This window comes from Marmota monax, unplaced genomic scaffold (assembly GCF_021218885.2).
Source record: "Marmota monax isolate L192 unplaced genomic scaffold, Marmota_monax_Labrador192_F-V1.1 WCK01_AAM20220418_F8-fsc00071, whole genome shotgun sequence".
In the NCBI taxonomy this organism is placed as follows: Eukaryota; Metazoa; Chordata; class Mammalia; order Rodentia; family Sciuridae; genus Marmota; species Marmota monax.
Genome location: NW_026695217.1, coordinates 5,620,647 through 5,640,523, shown reverse-complemented (window position 1 = coordinate 5,640,523; position 19,877 = coordinate 5,620,647). Strand labels below are relative to the sequence as shown.

The 19,877-nt window shown below is 45.1% G+C and overlaps 1 protein-coding gene across 4 annotated transcripts in view; it reads left to right on the top strand.

Moving 5' to 3' along the window:
- The window catches only part of Edaradd (EDAR associated via death domain), a 53,751-nt gene extending 44,856 nt beyond the window's left edge, over positions 1-8,895 (top strand). For all 4 annotated transcript variants that reach the window (XM_058575008.1, XM_046432064.2, XM_046432061.2 and 1 more), the window contains one exon: positions 3,782-8,895. In XM_058575008.1, the coding sequence (XP_058430991.1) occupies positions 3,782-4,164 (383 nt within the window). In that variant the 3' untranslated portion in view covers positions 4,165-8,895. The remainder of the gene's footprint in view (positions 1-3,781) is intronic.
- Positions 8,896-19,877: the final 10,982 nt, after the last annotated feature.

Here is a 19,877-nt window from a genome sequence, read left to right as displayed (position 1 = left end):
AATACTTGTTTCCCTGTTTAAGTAATCCAGAGAGCTAACTTCAGTCTGTGATTTTTAAAGGACAGCTTTAAATTCCCTCATATTGGCCAACTCAGTAAATACTCTGGCACTTGTGTTATTGAAAGCACAGAAACAAAACATGAGTGGATCTTTTAGCCTATGAAACTGGGGAGATGTTTAGAACTAGAACCTGGTGCTGAAGGTGAGCAAGACGAACCCTAACTGCTCAGATTGGGATGTAAACTGGCCCAAGCTTTGCCTCTGGAGAGGGACCCTGGGTAGGTGCATCTGCGGCCTTAGGAGACCCATACTTCTGACCCCATGATCCTATTGCTGTGGTCAAACATGCACGTGGAAGGTCTGCATTGCACCACTGCTCATTTGTGAAAATCTGGAAAAACCCAAGTGTTCAATAGTTTCTCAAAGTCCATAATTATACATATTTTCCAATTTTTCTATATTGTGATTATATTAGCTTTAATTTTTTTTAAAATTAAGCTTTAAAAAACAAAACATAGGGAACTGAGTGGTTTGGTTTGGACAGCCTCAGGGATGAAATGGGAAGAGCAGTGTGGAGCGGACGGCCGGGGCTTGGCAGTGGAGGATGTGGTGAAAAGTCTGCCAGGACTCCGGGGACCTGGAGGTGTGCACAGAGCAGTTGAGCATTTGGGTGCTTGGGGGCAGATTTTAAGTACTGGTTTGGTGCATTGAGTTGGCATCCTCTGGGCACCAGGAGGAGCTCTCAGCATTTAGCTCTGGAGCCGGGAGAGTTCACACGCGTTCGTTCCCCTCTGTGGTAAAAACAGTGGTTAGGCATGTGCTGTATGCCAAGGGCTGCGTCAGTCCCAAAAGGATGTAAAAGGAAGGGCCTGAGGCCTGGTGGGAGAGTCTTATAAGCAGCCATTGGAGTGGAGATCACCAAATGGAGAGGGTGTGGAAGGGGAAGGCTGCGGGACAGGAATGGGACCTGAGCACCTCCTTGAAGCTCCTCAGGGTCCACAGAAACCGGTGGGGGTCTTGGCACATCAAGCAGAAGGAGAACACGGCTAGGACATGATGGGGCTCGACCATCTTCTAGAAGAGACCCACAGGGAGGATGAGCCCTGCCGTGTGATATACAGCATCCACAGGGTCAGAGGAGTCTCAGGCCTGGCTCCAGAGCTGGCCTTCACAGAGCTGACAGCATGGAGGCAGTAGCAGCAGGAGGCCCAGGGCATCTACAGAGTCAAGTATAGATCCAGATTTTCCTACCTGATCAGAACTGGTCTCTGGCCAGAAAGTGGGATGCAGGGAACTGGGTCCAGTCTTCACAAGGTTTGGCGGGAGCTAGGCTGGGTCAGATGGACTCAAAGCCAAAGAAGAGGACCATTAAGAACATGAGGCAACCAGGAGGCCACAAGTTTTGCATATTTGTGCTAGCAGTTCAACAGTGAATAAAAGAAGAAAAAGAGAAAGTGGCTTCAGAATGTTATGAGACCAGAGGTTGGTAGCTTGAGGTTCTTATTTTTTAGGGTAGAGGATATCTGTACATATTTGTAGATGAAGAAGAGAGAACATGGCTGAAGATGAGGAGAAAGAAAGAATACTAGATGAAATGAGTCCCAGACAAGGTGGGAAGTGTAGGCTCAGGGTTATGGCCACAGTGTGGCCAGGAGAGGGGATGCTCTACTAAGGAGTCCTCTCCATGCTGACATGTCATTTAATCATTACAGAAGCACAAAGTGTGCCAGAGAAAGTTTGAAACATAGAAACATCCTGCCAAGTTGAGGCAATGGCTATTATTTCCGCACGTCTCCTTCCATAGTGATATCACCTTGTCTGTACACTTTGTGCTGATCCTGGAGTACAGTAAAAAACATGGAGTACATGTTTTTTAGATCTTACATTTCTTGCTTAACATGTCAAGCACTTTCTAGGTTGCCATGTAGTCTTCATGATTATTGAGGTCATATTCCATCGAGGAATGCAGTCATGTATCACTAGTTCCCTAGTCTTATGCATTTAAGTTGTTTTTAAAAATTGAGCTGCCTATGATCACAGTGACTGGGGAGGCTGAGGCAGGAGGATCACAAGTTCAAAGCCAGCCTCAGCAATTTAGCAAGGCCCTATGCAACTTAGTGAGACCCTGTCTCAAAATAAAAAATAAAAAGGGCTGGGGATGCTGCTCAGTGGTTAAGCACTTCTGGATTCAAGCCCTAGTTACACCCCCCATCCCCCCAAAAAAGAAAAAACTTGATAATATGACTAACAGTGTCATGGAAATGTTCATGTATGTACATATCTTGAGCAGTCTCCTTGAGCTGGACTCCCAGAGGTCACATCCCTTGGTCAAAGAATATGAGTATAATTGTCATGGCTCTTGTTTTTTAGCCTTTGAATTTGTACTTGCCTCAGAATGGCTGGCTCTCAACTTAATGACCAAAGTGATACTGACTTCTTCACTTTCCTAAATTGGGAAGGTCTCTGCCCAGTGTGATAGCATATGCAGTTCAGGTTAGGGTTTGGGCCTGGAATGTTCCCTAGAGTCTCATGTTGAAATGCAACAGTGTACAGAGGTAGGGCTTTGGGAAGTGGTTGGATCATGAGGGCTCTGACCTCATCAGTGGATTGATCCCTTGATGACTGAATGGACTACTGGGAGGTGGAACCTTCTTGGAGGAAGTAGGTCACTGGAAGGGGTTATCTTTTCTCTTGCTCTTTCCTCTTTGCTTCCCAGCTTCCACAAGTCAAGCAGCTTTCCTCCACCAACCCTTCCACCATGATGTTCTGCCCCACTTCAGGCCCAGAGCAGTGGAGCCATCAGACCCTGGGTTGAAACTTCTGAGTCATGAGCCAAAGAAACTCCTTCCTCCTCTAAGTTGTTCTTACCAGATATGTTGGTCACAGCAACAAAAAGCTGAGTAACACAAGGACATCATTGCTTTCCCGGAATCTTCCCAGTCAGTGATCTCTAAGTAGCCCTTAAAACCCAAATCCAAAGGACTCATGAGTCAGTGTGACAGAATTTCAGTTGCTTGGTGTGCCATGTTGTGTAGTCACTGCTTAGTACTTTATCATAGATGACTTGGCAGCATCTCTTGCCCACCGACTTCCTCCCACTCACTAGATGTGAGAGGCTACCCTCCCTCCCTCTGCAGGGGGTGTGCTCTCATGGGGAGGCCCAGCTCTCCTCTGCCTGTTCAACTCACTGCACATGCCCCAGGCACTTGGCTCCCCTTCAAAGGGAGCCCCTTGGTGAAGAAAAGATAGATAAAGGAAGGGATGATAAGGTGGCCATAAATTTGAAGTCTGTTTCTGGCACTCTCAGTTACCCTTGTTTTCAAATATGCATATGGAGTGGATATTCCAGTTTTCATTTTTTAAAGAACTGTTCAATCCATCACAACCTGACACTCTCTGTTTCTGTTAAGAAGCTTTGAGGGCAAGGGTGGAGGTACTCACAGTGTAGGTGGGTTCCAGTGGGGACTGGACTAGTGCTCTGCCCTTGAGAGCCCCTACTCATTGGGAGCCCTTGTTCTGGCCAGTGGTCCCACAGTTGGGCGTTGGGACAGAAAGGGAGACTGACTTTATAAAATCTTACAACTGCTTCCAGTAAAACAATTTGTCTTTGGCTGTGATGAAGAACACTGTTGTTGAACACTGAGAAATGAGTGTTCTGAACTATTTCTAAGAAAAAGCTATGTGCTCTGATTGATGCTTTCGACAGGTCAGCAGAAAATGAAGGTGATGAGAAACGAGTGTGAAGGTCAGGCCTCCCATGTAACTCTGTTTCTTCCTGCAGGTGTTACTAAGGACCAGTCCTGTAGGGAAGACTGCACTTGCTCTTCCTGCTCGCTCCGGGCCCCCACCATCAGTGACTTGCTCAATGATCAGGACTTGCTAGATGTGATCAGGATAAAGCTGGATCCATGTCACCCAACGGTGAAGAACTGGAGGAATTTTGCAAGCAAATGGGGCATGTCCTATGATGAACTGTGCTTCCTGGAGCAGAGGCCCCAGAGCCCCACCCTGGAGTTCCTGTTCCGCAACAGCCAGAGGACAGTAGGCCAGCTGATGGAGCTGTGCAGGCTCTATCACAGGGCCGATGTGGAGAAGGTGCTTCGCAGGTGGGTGGATGAGGAATGGCCCCGGCGGGGGCGTGCAGACCACCCTGCACACTTCTAGTGCTCCTCTGCACGCTGGGACATCCGTGGGTCACGAAGAATGTGAGCCTGTTCTTTAAGAGCTTGGATGAGGACACGGAACAGTGGACACTGGTTTTCCCCCACGCTGGTGGTTCTGTGGAGGGGTAGGCTATGTTTTGGTGGCAGATTTTTCTTTCTTTTTGCACATCTATTTTAATTTAATATTTGAATCTGGACTTGAGAAAGAATATTTTGTAGGCTCACATAGGGGTCAGAATGGGTTCATGACATGATGAAAATAAAACGTTCCTCTCTGTGAATACTGCTGAAGATTTCAGTCCCAGACCCAGCAGTCTAGACGCGCACAGGTCATCACGTCGGCTCACTTGGAGCTGGGGCACTCAAAGCTTAGAGGAAGAAGCAACGGGATGTTACCTCATCTGTCCATTCATTACTGTTTGGGTTATAAAGTGCTTAGGTAATGAACAGATGCGGTAGCATGTGGTCCTATGCTACTGTCATTTTTATCCAAGCATTTTTATGATATGTGGACTATCGATAATGTCATTTACTTTGGTATTTTTAAAAGAAGCACACAAACTGATGATTACTGGGAGGGCAGAGTGAGAAATTCATGCGTTTGTAAGTACCACAGGAATGGTATTTGAAAATGAATTATACTCAAAATGCCCTTTTGTTACCTGTGACCTTTATAAAATTAATATTGACTTCATCTTCTTTTACATAAGTCTGAATACTTCATCCCTGAGATGAAACTTAATTAATCAATAAATAAAAATCACCGGGCTCACTGGCGATGCTCCCCGCTGAGCCTCGCCGACACTCACAGGATGACCAAGAGGGGCACCCTGAGGCCTGCCAGGAGGGAGGGCAGGTTGAAAACCAACCTTAAACCAGAAGAAAATTTGGCTCAAAGGATATTCAGTGACCTTATTTGATCATCTAGGGAAAGGGCAAATGTGGGGACAAAAGGGGTTGTAATGGGAGAGGTCAGATTTTCTAGATTTGAGGGGAAAGAGAGAACAAGGCAAAGACTTGGTTTGGTTGGCAGTGCTGTTTGGTTCTCTGGAAGTTAAGCACTCTGTTCAGTTTAGTCCCTGATAAAATAAGTGAGGTAAATAAGACTGATAAAGTACCACAGAAAGATTGGGATTAACTCAGCAGAAAGTTCTGAACCACTATTTATTTTCACTAATAATTATGGTGGTTTTTGTTAGGTTGCTAATATGCAGAGTCAGCTGTCCCCTAAATGTAAACTCTAAGTAGCAAAATCTACTAGAGACTGACTCATCCCTTCTGATTCAGTGCTGATTACACCATGCTCATTTCCCTGGTGAGATTTACAGATAAATGTCACTTATCACTAAATGTAGTTAAGTAACAGCCAGTAATAAAACAGATTTTAAAAAATAGAATCTCTGGTAAATTGGTGGTTGATGAGGTGCTTTTAAAATGGGTACTGTTGGCCAGGATCCTGGCTCTGTACAGAACTAGTTAGGGGGAGTTCTGATCTTCTGGGAGTCTGATTTGATGTATGAGTACGTTCTTGCTGAGCTACCTATGACAAGCTCTTACATCGTAGCTGTGGGAAAACGTGTTATTCATTTTTGGCATTGGGGGAAAATGGAACTAAAGAGGTTGGGATTATTTCGCATTGTGAGGCACCAACTCCCCACATTTCAGTGGGCAGTCATCTCTCCTTGTGTCCTGCCACTCTGGATGTAAGGGGTAGCTCCCAGACCAGGAAATGCCCTGCCTGCCCTGCCTGGCCAATGCCTCCATGAAGCTCTTCCTCACTCCATCTCCCAGCCAACTGGTCCCCTCAGCCCAACTATGGCCAGCACAGTCTGGCCATCACAGAGGCAGTGGTGAGGGGCGGGAGAGGAGGCCGGAGGGAAAACCTGCCCTGTTCCCTTTTCTCCTTCACCTCAGGGCCTTCCCCCATGCAGACAGAACAGGAGGAGCAGATGAGACACAGGACAGCGGGGTGGCGGGGCGACCAGGAGGGTTGGCCTTACTCCTTACCCTTCCGCCCGGGATGGATGAGGGCAGAGTGCAGCAGAGGGAAGGATGACACGGTGCCATCCACCCTGCCTCCTCCCTGCTGCTCCAGGCCTTCCTGGGCCTCACCCTGGTCCCCAGCTCCTCTGAAGCCTCAACCACTTGAAGTCACAGGATTACACGTGGTGGTTTGGAACAGCAGCTAAAGAGGTGGACTCCCCACCCCTCCCACAGGGCCTTGGCAACAAAAATAATATTCAGCCTCAAGTCCAGTCCCCAATCTGACCTTAAACTGACTTGCCATTTTACATCTCAAAACACAGCTACTGTCTGTGTCGGCTGAACGTGCCCTTCTTATTCAAGCAAGACACAGCACTCAGACCAACCAGACTTGATGGTGGAGTCTGCACCTTTGTGTTCAATTCCAGAGCAGAAAACCTCCTATGTCAGAAGTACAGCAGCCTCCCATCCCTACCTGGTGCCATTATGTACAGAGTCCTGGCAGCTAATAACCTTTACCCCTGGATCTATCACCACTTCACTGCCAGGGAGCTAGAAAGCTTTTAATGCCATCTTCTTTTTTAAAAATTCCTATTATAATTCCATGAGGAAGTGCCCAGGTAGAAGGGATTTTTAAAACAGGGGAATTAATATAAATTTGCTTCACCTATATCATTATTTATACATATGGACATCTGAATTGTTAACATTGACCTTGTGAGGATTTTTAATTATTAGCATCATGATGTCAGCAGAGAGAAATATAACCTAAGATTTTCTAAAGTTCTTTCAGACTCTGAGAGAAGGCAGAGTGACTTTGATCTGTGTCATGTAGGAAAGTGCCAGACAGGAATTCTCAACTGAGGTGCAGGTACAAGCTGTCCGTGCAGGAATCCCAGACAACCAGTCGGTTTATGACAAAAGTCGGTTTATGAAAGCACATACTGTGATCGCATAACGCCCTGACACTGCACAGGGCGTGGAAAGGGAAGAGATTGCTTTATGACCAATAGAACAGTCGTTAAAGGCCAGTCCATTAACACGTCACAGCTTTGCTCTTCATTCTGTCCTAGGGATCCATGTTAAATTAACCTCACTGTAAACTAAGCTGTTTGGGATGAAGTCCTTTTGGTTTTTAGAGTAACAGGCTCTTCTTAAAACTCCCATCTGTAACATTCCATGACAAGGCTGTAGGCAATATGGGTTTTGTTTGGTTGCAGTAGCAAAGTACCACACAAAAGAGTAGGGGAAGTCACAGAGGACATCACATGCCAGGGACAGATCTACACGGGAGGCCTACATTGGAGGAAAAAGACCAAATGGGGCACATGGTATTTAAAACAGTAAGGTTTTAAATTGTTAGGGTTTAATCTTCCCTAGGACCTCCTACCTATAAAGGCAAATGTAAGAAGGGGTCACCTATTTTTGTGACACTAATCATTATTTAATAATACAGAGAATGTGGCAATAGACAAAAGATGCTGCTCCCCCACTGGTCCTTCATAGTAAACCTATGTGGCACTGCCCTCTGCTGGAGTACAAAATCTACACCTGCCTCTTCCAGATGCCAGCTCCCACCAGCCTTGGGCCTGGGTTTGGGCCATATTAGGCGCCTTACAGGCAGCCTTGCTGAAGAGGAAGACTGCAGTTGCTTTACTGCTTGGCAGACAGGCAGAACGAGGGCAGCATGACTGTGACGGGTTCCTGTCCCCTGGACTTGCCCAGCACTGTACACCCTGCCATTCAGGGCTGTGTTCAGCTCAGTGCGATCCTGTGCCCTGGGAATGACTGTGAGCGCTCAGAAGGGCCTTCCCTCTGTGCAGACAGACGGTCAGTTGCTTGTGGATGTTGGGTCTCTCTCCTTTTCACGTTAGCACCCGAGTGGGGGGGGGCTGTGATACCAAGTGGCAAAGGGTCTGCCTCTCTGGAGCAGGAGTCTCACCCCTTCCTCCATGACACGTTCAACAAGAACACGCACAGATTTCCTCTCCTTTTCCTTTCCTTTTTAGATGCTGCTTTGGGCCTGATCATGTTGAAATTATTTTTGGCCTTTGTAACTGAAATGCACATACCCACATGAGTGGATGGAAGCAGTAACAGAGAAGCACCCCATTTGTTCTTCCATCTCCTCCTTGGGAACTCAGCAGCACCCTCCTAAACCTCATGCACTTGGTTGCACATGGCTGGGGTGGGTCTAGTCTCCCCTGGGTTTAGAGAGCATTGTGGCCAAGATACGGGGCTGTGAGCTGGTACTACTGGTCAGGAAGGACCATAGTAAAGCAGAGCCTGTCTGTTCTCTTCCTCCCCGTGGCGTGGAGGGTCATGGATCTAGGGCCGTGTCTAGACAGGGTGCATCCTAGAATCCAGCTCCACAGTTGATCTGAAGAGATCTAAGCCATCAACCATGCAACATGAAATGAAATGACTAGGCTTGTCAGCTTGTTTGGAAATATAAGAGGACGGCTTCTTTGGTACTTCCTGAGCTAAGCTGTGCTCTTAGGTGACATCCCAGTGACCACAGTCCTCTGAAGCATGTCCTCCAAAGCTTTAAGGAAGACATTTGCAATAATGAAGGTGGTGCTTCTGAACTACCAAGTCTTGGGGAGCTTTGTTTATATATTCCTTTGTACTGTACTTCTAAAGCTGCCTACGTTCTGATCTCCTGTATGACTTTGTCTTTCTTCTAAATAAGGATTGTTATAACTATAATAATGGGTGCTACAAAATTAAAGACTGATGTCCACCACTATTTCTAACGTATGCTGTGTGTAGATTCCAACCCACTCGTTGACTCGTGTGTCCTGCTGGTCAGTCATCCATCATCTGAATACCTGGTGGGTTTCTAAAATGCTCCTGAATGCTAAGGATATAAAAATAAGCAACACGGGGCTACTCTCAAGCTGGAGACTAAGGAGAGCCACTGTATACATAGAGAGACAGGACTGGAAAGATCAGGGCAAACATGGTCTAGGAGTGGGCACAACAAGGCCCAGAAGTACTGAGCTAGGAGGAGAGACAGGTAATGACCACCCAGTAAGTATCTCTGGTGCTGTCATTGGTATGAAGGGCGATTTCAGTTACCCTCTGCCTCTCCTCTGAACTGCCAGATATCCCTGTCTAATAGCAATTTCCTGTCTCCTTTTTTCCCAAGCTGAACACAAGATCCTTCCTTCTAAACTTGTTTCTCACCGGAGTTCCTTGTCTTCCCTGCACCTACCTGCTCAAGTCACCCTTAAGACTTCCCTCTCTGGGGCTAGGGTTGTGGCTCAGTGGTAGAGCACTTGCCTAGCACATGTGAGGAACTGGGTTCCATCCTCAGCACTACATAAAAAAAGATAAATAAAAGTATTGTATCCACCTACAACTAAAATAAGAAAATAAATAAGATTTCACTCTCCTTCCATCTATTTTATCTCCTAATCACTTCTTAAATCCATTCCCTCGTCTCCAACCTTAAGGCTGCCATCATAACCCAAGCAACCATGGTTTCCCACCCTACAGTGACATCCCAGCTGGTCTCCACACAGTTGGTTGATCCTATCATCCCCACCATCAACCCACCAGTAGATTCCCATTTTGAAGATAAGATCCCAAATCATCAACATGGGTTCAAGATACCCCCTGCCTCCATCACCTGGAGCCATCTTGCTCCACTCCCCTGCAGCTCTAATGCTTCAGCCACCCTATACCTCTGGGTCCCAACTGCCAGCATTCTCTTTCCTGATGAAGGTGTCACCAAAGGCTGCTTCTTTTGCCCAGTCCACACTCAGGTGTCCTCCTCCTGCCTCAGCTACACTCACACTGTCCTTCCCTGGCTAAGCCTGCTCTACCCCCAGCTCTCACCTTACTGCTTTCTCAGGGAAACTGCACTTGACCCCTAGACTGGGGTCTTTCTGTTACCCCTGTGATAATCATTGCTAGATTACTATCTATGGTCCCTGTTAGACTACAAATCCCAGAGCACAGGGGCCTCGTTCGCTTATTTACCTCGTCTTACTTACCTCTTGCCAGCACTGAGTACCTGGCCTAGAAGAGATGCTAAATACACAGAATTAATGGAATAAATAAATAATGCCAGCAAAGCAAAACAGTTCATTACAATTTTATAGCCCCCAAGAAGGGGAAAAAAATGTTACAAATAGAAAATACAAAATGAGGGGATTTGCTCACCAAACTGTGGATCCTCTGTATGGGGAATTTTTATTTCTTTTGATGAGGTCCACCCCCTTTCATTTATCTTCTGGGCTCAAGAGATCAAAGCTAAAGTGTACTGGAATTAGGTAGTGGTGGGGACACAGCATTGTGAAAATATTAAAGCCACTGAATGGATCAATTTAAAATGGTGAATTTCATGTTACATGAATTATATCCCAATTGAAAAAAACATAATTGAACAATATCGAAGCTGTTTCCACAGTGGCAAGTGAGGCAGAGGCTGCAGGGGTCTGAGTGGGCAGCGGAGAGGAAGAGGGAAGGTGCGGGGAGAAGAGGCTGGTCGTGACAGCCAGAGAGGCTCTACTCCTGTGAGCCCACTGGGCAGCTGGCAAGTCCACTCCTAGTGACAGCTAACACAAACCAAAGCCCCATGGGGCCCTGTTGCTACTGCTCTCTTGTTGGCTTTCCTTGGGGCTAAAGACCCTGTTCCTGCTTGAGGGTCCAGCCCTCCATCCAACCACCTCCACCTGTGGCTGACAACTCCTCCTTCCCAGGACAGGAACACAGGCTGAAGAGTTCCAAGTGGCTGAGGCTGGAGCACTTGGACTGGTGCAAGTCATGGAATGTCACTATATTATTTGATGTGGGCTCATACAAAACAACAAAAGGAAAACAACTGGACCACACAGAGGGGAGAGTAAATCAAAGACACAAGTTAAATTATCTTTAAAACATGGGACCCAAAGTTCCTAAATTTCATGATGTGTGACAGTCACCAACTGTCCTTTTTCTTTTCCTTCACGACCATGCCTCTGGAAAGAGCTGTTTGCTCTTCCCATCTCCAAATCTTCCCTTCCCCCACTCTTCCCTTCCCATGGTGTTCTGTGACAGGGGAAGTGTCTGGCAGAGAAGCACAAGGCCCTTCTCCCACCCCCAGCCCTGTCCTGTGTGGAGAAGAGCTCAGCTTGCTCCGTGTGGTTCCTAGTGTCCATGAGTAACAGAATAGCATGACAGAGGGCACCATGGGTCCAAGGAGCCCGTGAGATGGAATGCAAGCCAGGGCCACTGCTCAGTGGCTCTGGGCATATCAAGGCAATGGGAGTGTCTTCCCTCAGAAGTCACTCACACAGACCATGCAGAAGAGCATATTCTGAGAAAAGGAACCAAGACAAACTATTCAGGAAGCAAGACAGATTCACTGGAAAGAAGTAGGATTTTAAATAGTATAGTGGATGCTTCTAGAATCTTCCCCCAATGAATACCCCAAGCTTTGAGAATCCCTCCAAAAAATAACATACCTCTCTCTAGGACACTATGACTTAAAGGGAAGGAACCACATCCTCACCGTCACAGGCCACTGTGAAATTCTAGGGCACTGATTGCTCAGGTGGCCACCAGTAGAGCAGGATTAGGAATGGCAGAGTGGGGAAGAGCCATGGCCACATGGCTGGAGAATGGTCCACCATGCCCAGTGGAAAGTACCTCACCCAGAGAAGCCTGAGAATCCTGTGGGCGAGATGCCGGGGCAATCCTGCAAAGACTCCCAGGAAACCACTTCTTGGGGGGGACTCAGCAGGCACTGAGGCCTTGTGTCTGTAGGTGGAAGTGATTTAAATTAAATCACCCTGCATTGGCCTGTGGGGCTCCATTATCTCCTAGTTCTTTTCTTTCTCATCTCCTTCCTAGATCCCTCTGCTTCACCTGTATCACTAAGTGACGGTGGCCTTCAATGTGGCCTTGTTTCTTCCCTGTCCTTCCACTGCTACCCAGTCTCTCTAGCTCCATTTCCACCCACATGCTGACTCTCCATCAAATAGAAGTCCCAGGTGCTTCAAATGTCTAAAATGATAGGCGTTGTTTCTTCTGAACATCTGCTTTTACCCCAGGTTACCTTCCTCTGTGCGAAGTGTCCATGCCAGTAAGAAACTGGGGATTCAAGCTTGGCATTGCACTCCTCTCCAGGACCACATCCCGTTGATCAATTCTGTGAACCCATCCTCAGCCCTGTCTACCCCAAGCAGCCCACAGCCCCATCTCTGCTTGCCTGGGCCACTGCTGTGGCGGAAACTGGTCCCTCCTCCAGCTTCCCTTTGCCTGCACCACAGCTCATCTTTCATGCACATGCTAGAATGATCCGAAATCAAAACCAAGTCAAACGTACCTGCTTAATTCCCTGATTAATCTTCCTACCCTTCCACTACAGCCAAATAAAATAACTGTCCTTGTTGGTGAGGGAGTCTTTCCCAGGGACATAATGCGTGTTTGTCCTGAAAACATATCACAGCTTTACTCAAGCCATAGTGATGAGGTCTCACTGTCAGCCTAGTCTAACTACAGTTAAAAACTCAAGTAAAATTCTATTTAAAAACAGTTTAAAAATCCAGTCCAAGTCAAACACACTCTTGGTAACTAGCAGTAAAATTCTGTGTAGGGCCCTGACAGATTTATTTTACTTTCATTCATGAAAACAAAAAGTCCTTTTACACACTACTCGACAGAAAATACATAATGGTCGTTGTTTTACCTGTTCTTGGCAGCGACTACTTATTTGGGAACAAGCTGAGTATCCATGGAGATGATGTTTTGCTCCAAGATGACACTTGAACACATAATTAGAAAGATTTCAGATAAGAGGGGGCAGATTCAGGGGCTGGAGTTGTGGCTCAGTGGTATAGAACACTTGCCTGGCATGTGTGAGGCCCTGGGTTTAATCCTCATACCTCATATAAATTAATAAATAAATAAATAAATAGAAATATAGATAAACAAATAAAATAAAAGATACATTTACAACTAAAATAACAATAAAAAAGAGGGGCAGATTCACCAGGAATTCTCCAAAAGGTTAATTCATGTAACAGTTGAGGCTACAGAGCAAATGCCAGCCCCCAAGGAACCAGTCCCGAGTGACCTGTCTTCTGCCCAGGGCCCACTTTGGAGCATAGCATGGACCCCGTGTAGGGAGGCCCATGTCCATACCACATGCCCTCAGAGCTGACTCTCCCTAAAAGTGTTATACCAGGCAATTTCCAACCTACCTGGTCAGGCTTCCCCATCACAGTGAGCAAAGAGGGCCTCTTCAAAATGCCTGTCAACATGCTTGATTGCACCCAGAAGTCTTTGAGGAAGTACCAGCTTTATATATTTTTTTAAAGTTATGAAGGCCTCCAGTCAGAGAATCCTCAAAGGAAATCTTCAAAGATGTACTTCAGGTATTTACAGTCGAGATGTTTTAATAAAAAAAAAAAAAGGATTTCATTGGGTTGAATAAAAGCAAGAGTACTATTCTTAGCTTCACTCAATTTGGGAAACCCAAATGGTAGCTCTATCTAGCTGTTAGTTATGCTGTTTAGAGTATACTGCTAAAATCGTTAGGTAATAAACTGAGACTCACTGGTAAAATTATATTTTTTTTCATTCTTCATATTATAAATGAGAATGACTGGCACAAGGATGAAGAAACACTTCCACAGAACTTCTAGAAATGGGAAATGCCAAGAATAGTGAAGCACAAGATCTCCCCTGACTTGGAGAATCAGTGCCCATCCCTAGAGCTGCCCTGGCCTCTCTGGCTGGGAAGGCAACCTTCTCTGCTTTATGGTTTGGGTCAGAAGCCATGTTTCCACTGCTTACAGCCCCACTGTGGTGCTTTCTTAAGTTATTTTATTTTGCAAAGACCACCTACATAAAATATGAGAAATGTCAAGCCAGGGTAAAGCTTAATTTGATGTTCTATGCCTTTGGAAGGTATTCAGCAGTACCTTCAAGATGGAAGCACTATGGCCTTACATGATTCCTGTTGTTCCACCTGATTCTCCAGGAGTTAAAGGTATCTGCAAACCAAAGGAATTTCCTTCAAAACATTTCTGGATTTTGAAAAGTAATAATAGCTCATGTTCTTCCTTGGTGTTTACCATGTTTACGTAGATTCTGTGTGTTAGCTCACTTGGTCCTCACGCTCTATAAGGCAAGCATTCTGCTTATCCCCACTTTAAGATGAGACAACTGAGGCACAGAAAGTTTAAGTCACTTGCCTAAGGTCAAATTTCTAGTAGGGGTGCAACAAGGATTCCAAACCAGTAATCTGGTGAATGTGTGTGTTTCGCCCAGAAATGACACCGGGAGGACATTCCAGGGATGCCTATAATTTCACTTCTGCTTAGCATTTTTCAAAAGCTCTGTTTCCCTCAAGTGAATTAGTAAAACCTATGTAGGAAGGAAGGAAGAAGGGAGGGCAGGAGGAAGGGAGAGAGGAGACTAGGACCTGAGTGTTTGTCCTGGCAGTGGGTAGGAGTGTGGAGTGGGCAGGAAGGATGGGCTGGATGTGTTCTGCTGAGAATTGTAGGCGGCAACACAGGTGGCAGCTGATTGAGGTCAGAAATGTGAACAGGTTCAGTCTTTGGAATTTTTTAAAATTTTATTTAAAATTTTATTTTTAGTTGTAGATGGACACAATACTTTTATTTTATTTATTTTTATGTGGTGCTGAGGATTGAACCCAGTGCCTAACACATGCTAGGAAAGCACTTCACTACTGAGCCACAACCTGAGCCTGAGTCTTTGGGTTTTGAGGAAGACACACATTATTATTGTGATGATTATCTGGAAACACTTTTAGGGACCCTTAAATCTTGTCATGACTGTTCGATTTTTTTAGTTATATATTACATGTATTAAAAAGTTCAGATTAGATATTTATAAGACTTAGGTTATTGGAGAATTAAAAAAAAAAAAAAACTCTGCCTATTCATAGGACTCTACCATGAAAACTGATGTTGCAAGCTGGGTACAATGACATACACCCAGCTACTTGGAGGCCCTGAGGCAGGAGGATCACAAGTTCAAGGCCAACCTGGGCAACTTAGCAAGACCCTGGCTCAAAAAATAAGAAGGTCTGGGGATATAGCTCAATGGTAAAGTGATTTCCTAGCATGTGTGAGCACTGGTTCCAATCCTCAGTTCTAAAAAAAAAAAAAAAAAGATGTTGGAGGAACAGCACAGTGTCTTTCTTGATGTATGAAGGATTATTCTTTGTGGCCACCCCATGTAACTGGGATGACACTCTTCTGGATTATACATTACTTCTATAATGAGGATGAACCAATACACTAAAAATACATACTGATAATGATATTATTAAAAACAAAGGAATAACTACAAAATTTCCTTTGCAACAAAAAAACAGGCCTACTGTTTCTACTCAAATAAAATAGGAAACTTTTTCAAGATTAGAAATGTCTCAAAGCTTGCTCGGGCCTCATGGGTAGAACAAGAGGCCAATTAAATATGCAATTGCAATTAAGCATCTTTGCATCAGGGGCATACTACCAAATTCCCTAAGCAAGTGGTGCATTAAAGAGGCCACAGGCTCACACTGCTTAGCTAAGGGAGGGCAGCCATGAGCCAGACAAGAATCAAGATGCAAGCTGAGCAGATCCTCAAGCCAGGAACTGAAATTTTCCTTTGGTGAAACACATTGCTACATTCTGAGGTTGGCAGAGAAGAATGGGGATGGAAGAGCAATCTAATGTCCTTTAGTGATGGAGCTATCTGCCTGCAGGAGTGTGTAGGACAGAGCCAGTTGTTCTGATGGTCTTGATGGAGCTCCTGGCAGAGTGCTCAGCTGGCCAGTCAGGAATTCTAAGCTAAGTGGCCAGAAATGACCTGAAACATTGGACTTGACATCCTCCTGAACAGATGGACTAGAGTATGGGTCTTATGTGACAGAGTATAGTAGTCCCCCTCATCTCCAGGGACACATTCCAAGACCCCCAGGGATACCTGAAACTATGGAAAGTACCAAACCCTATGCATGCTTTTTGCTATATGTACCTATGACAAGGTTTAATTAATAAATTTGGCACAGTAAGAGATTAACAATAATAATAAAAGAGAACAAGTATAATAATAGGCAGTAATAAATGTTATGTGAATGTTGTTTCTCTCTCAAAATATCTTCATGTACTATACTCACCATTCTTCTGGGATGATATGAGATGATAAAATGCCTATGATGATATACAGCAAGGCAAATGAAACAGGGCATTGTGACATAGCATGAGACTGCTAGGTGAACACAAGCACTGCAGTACCATGAGAGTTGATCTGACAACCAGGATGGCTATTAGGAGACTAGCAGACAGGTAGCATGTACAGCATGGGCAAAGCTACACCTTCATGTATCCACAATGAAGATTAATCAGATGGTTAATCAGATCCTTCACATACTAGGCAGGGTCAAGTGAGACTCTGTAAGAATGTTCTAGCATAAATGGACATTATTCTTTTTTTTTCTTTAAATATTTTTTTAGTTGTAGGTGGACACAATTCCTTTTTATTTTATTTTTTTTATTTATGTGGTGCTGAGGATCAAACCCAGGGCCTCACACATGTGAGACGAGTGTTCTATTACTGAGCCCAGCCCCAGCCCCTGGACATTATTTTTATTAAAAAATCCCAAATTAAAAATTTCATCTAAAAACTCCAAAATACAAATTATCCCTAAAGGCCTAAGATCTCAAGCACATTGGTCTCAACTTTATAGCTCATATTCCCAGGTGGAATTGAGATAGTACATGTATTTGAAGTATTACAGGCATCTGAACACATCTTTTAAAACAATAGGAAGAGGGATAGTGGTCTCAAGTTCCAAGTCCTGGTGCTAAATCATCTGGCTGGTTTCTGTTTCCCAAATCATTGGGGTTCATCTTTTTAAAGCAACATATTTCTTCCCCACTGGGCAGTAGAGTGGGGTCATCCCAGCAAGATGAATGTGTGCTTATGGAATGGAGCCTATGGAGGTGGCTGGGGGAGCTCAGATTCTTCCCTCCACTCCCCCACTATGATACAAGGGAAATATCCGGTTAAATCCAGTACTCAGGGTTGGGGCTATAGCTCAGTGGCAGAGCGCTTGCTCCACATGTGAGGCACTGGTTTGATTCTCAGCACCACATAGAAATAAATAAATAAAATAAAAGGATTGTGTCCATCTACAACTTGAAAAAAAAATTCAGCACTCACTTGTCCTAAAACAGAAAAACCCTACTGCCTGGCCCAGGCCTCTAACACTGGGGTAAGTGTACTCTTTGAATGCAGCAGCCGGATGCCTTGATATGCCCAGTCTCTCAGCTTCATCTTTCTCTCCTGCTGGAGAAGTCTGCTCTACCCTCAGGGACTGTGTGGTAAACTCTTTATGTCTTTTCTCCTTGTAACTTACTGGCAGAAACAAACAGGAAGAAAGCAAGTGAGAACTGGGAGTTGTTGGAGTTTTAAGGTTCATTGCTTCACTTCTTCAAAATATTTAGTTTCTAAATGAATCCAGTTCTAAATTCCTGAACTTGCATCCTTGCACAGTTCTGTTCCCCAATCAGGGGTTCATCCTTGAAAAACCTCAAGGGGCTGGCTGCCTCAATGGTTGCTCTGTCACACGCACAGTCTTGAATTATCTGGCCATTAAGAGAAGCTAAACTAATACACTAACTGCCTTAAGTACCAAAGGTCAAATTGGACTTATAAATCCACCCTACACAAAACACTGCCATGTTTCCAGAAACAGCCTGGCTTTCTGATCACCCTGGCCATGGTCTTTTCTCCTAGGAGGTCCAGTGTTAGCGTCTACTTGGAAATTTCCACCAGGAAGGCAGCTCTGAGGATGAAGCTTTGATGGGCAGAGTTTTGACAATACTGACATATTGAGTGGTCCAGTTCTACATGTGATATCTTAGTACACCTCTGTCCTGCATGCCCACAAAATGTGTGCCTAATACGTGTTCAATGATAGAAAGAAAAACAGGAAGAGGGCTGCTGGTCTCAAATTCCAAGCCCTGGTGCTAAATCATCTGGGTGGTTTTTTGTTTTCTACAATCTATTCTCCTAAAATCTCCATCCTCCAGGGTCCCACAGAGCCTCCTGCAACAGCTGGATCACAATCTGACCTGGGTCACCAACAGCTTTCCACACTATATTAATCGTTTTCTGATAAATTTGTTCCATAGATGAAGAAGGTGATGATATACGGATCACATGTGAGATACAGGGCTCCTGAGTATTTTATGGTTGTTTTTGCCTCATCATGAGGACTCAGAAGTTCATTTCGGATACCAGGAAGCACTTACACAACCCTGAAAACTGTCCCTTCACCCTTTGACTATCACACGCACATTCCTCGTGATCTGTCCAGTCAGCTAAGCACCATGAGATGGGGACCAAAGTGCCAATTCTTCTCTTATATTGACTCTGCTTATCACTGGGGAATAGGTCAGTCACCCACAGGGAAAAACATCTAAAAAAAGATTGTTGAGTGTAAGAGAAACAAACATGTTTCAACCAAGTGACAATGGCTAAAATTATAGCCAAATTATAGAGGAAAAAAATGATATTACCACTAACATGAAAGGAGGTTTGGGGCAATTCTTGCCCATTCTGCAGTCACAGGCCAAATGTACTTTTCTGCAAATTAGAAAAATGTGGTTTTGGTCTGGAAGGGAAGTAGTACCAGCCTCAATGCCACATAAAGCACAGATTTGAGTTAGCTCCCAAACTCTCTTTTAGCTGGCTGCCCCAGTGCATTATACACAAGCTACGACCTTGGGGCTTTGCTCTAGGGTCCAGCCAGCCAGGAAAAAATGTGGAAGAGCAGCTGCTGTTCTGGGTAATTACCTCAAACCCTTCCCAACCTGCCCCAAACCTGCTCTTAGCATTATTGCCACATTCATTCCTGTCTCTCGTTCTCTCTCTTGGTACTAGGAATTGAACCCAGGGATATTTAGCCACTGACCTATATCCTCAGCCCTTCTTAGTTTTTGAGATAGAGTCTCATTAAGTTGTTTAGGGTCTAAGTTGCTGAGGCTGGCCTCAAACTTGAGATCCTCCTGCCTCAGCTTCCCAAGTAGCTTGAATTACAGACAGATCACCGTGGGGCCTAGCACCATTTCCACTCCTGGATGGAAGCTTCCATATCTTCTCTTGGCTCCTATTCAAATCTCCCCAGGTTTCCTTCCTGGATCCCCCTTGTCTTTGGCTTTCTGTGTGGTTCCTGATCCAACGCATGCCCTTGATTCTAGTCCCTGTCATCTCTGAGTTTTCCCATCAGTCTCTTGGCCCTCACTACCACCATAGTATCCTGGCGATCACAATGGGCAAAGGTGAAACTTATGCAGTCGAGGGGAGAAATAAAGAATGTTCACACGCTTCTGCCCTACATGCTTTATTCATTCAAATCACTCAATACAATTCACTCAATGGGTTCTTAATCAAGAAGTGACAACCCTTAATGCTGGGCACTAAAACAGACATAATCAATTCAAAGCAAACAATTCTAAGTTAACTCCAGGCACTGCAGACACACTTAATCAGGACAGACTCATGACAGACATTCCCTCTGTGTGCTAAGCTCAAGTGCCAGATCTAAAGCCTTAAGCCTTAGGCCTTAAGTCCAGCAGATGCACACTCACTCAGACCACAGCGATCAGGTCAGCAACCGGTGGAGGCTTCTTCTGGAGTGGGGTTGATGGCTGTCAAGGAGATATAAGGAGAGGTTGCTGTTCTCAACAGGGTCAAGAGGCTGCTGTAGAGCTT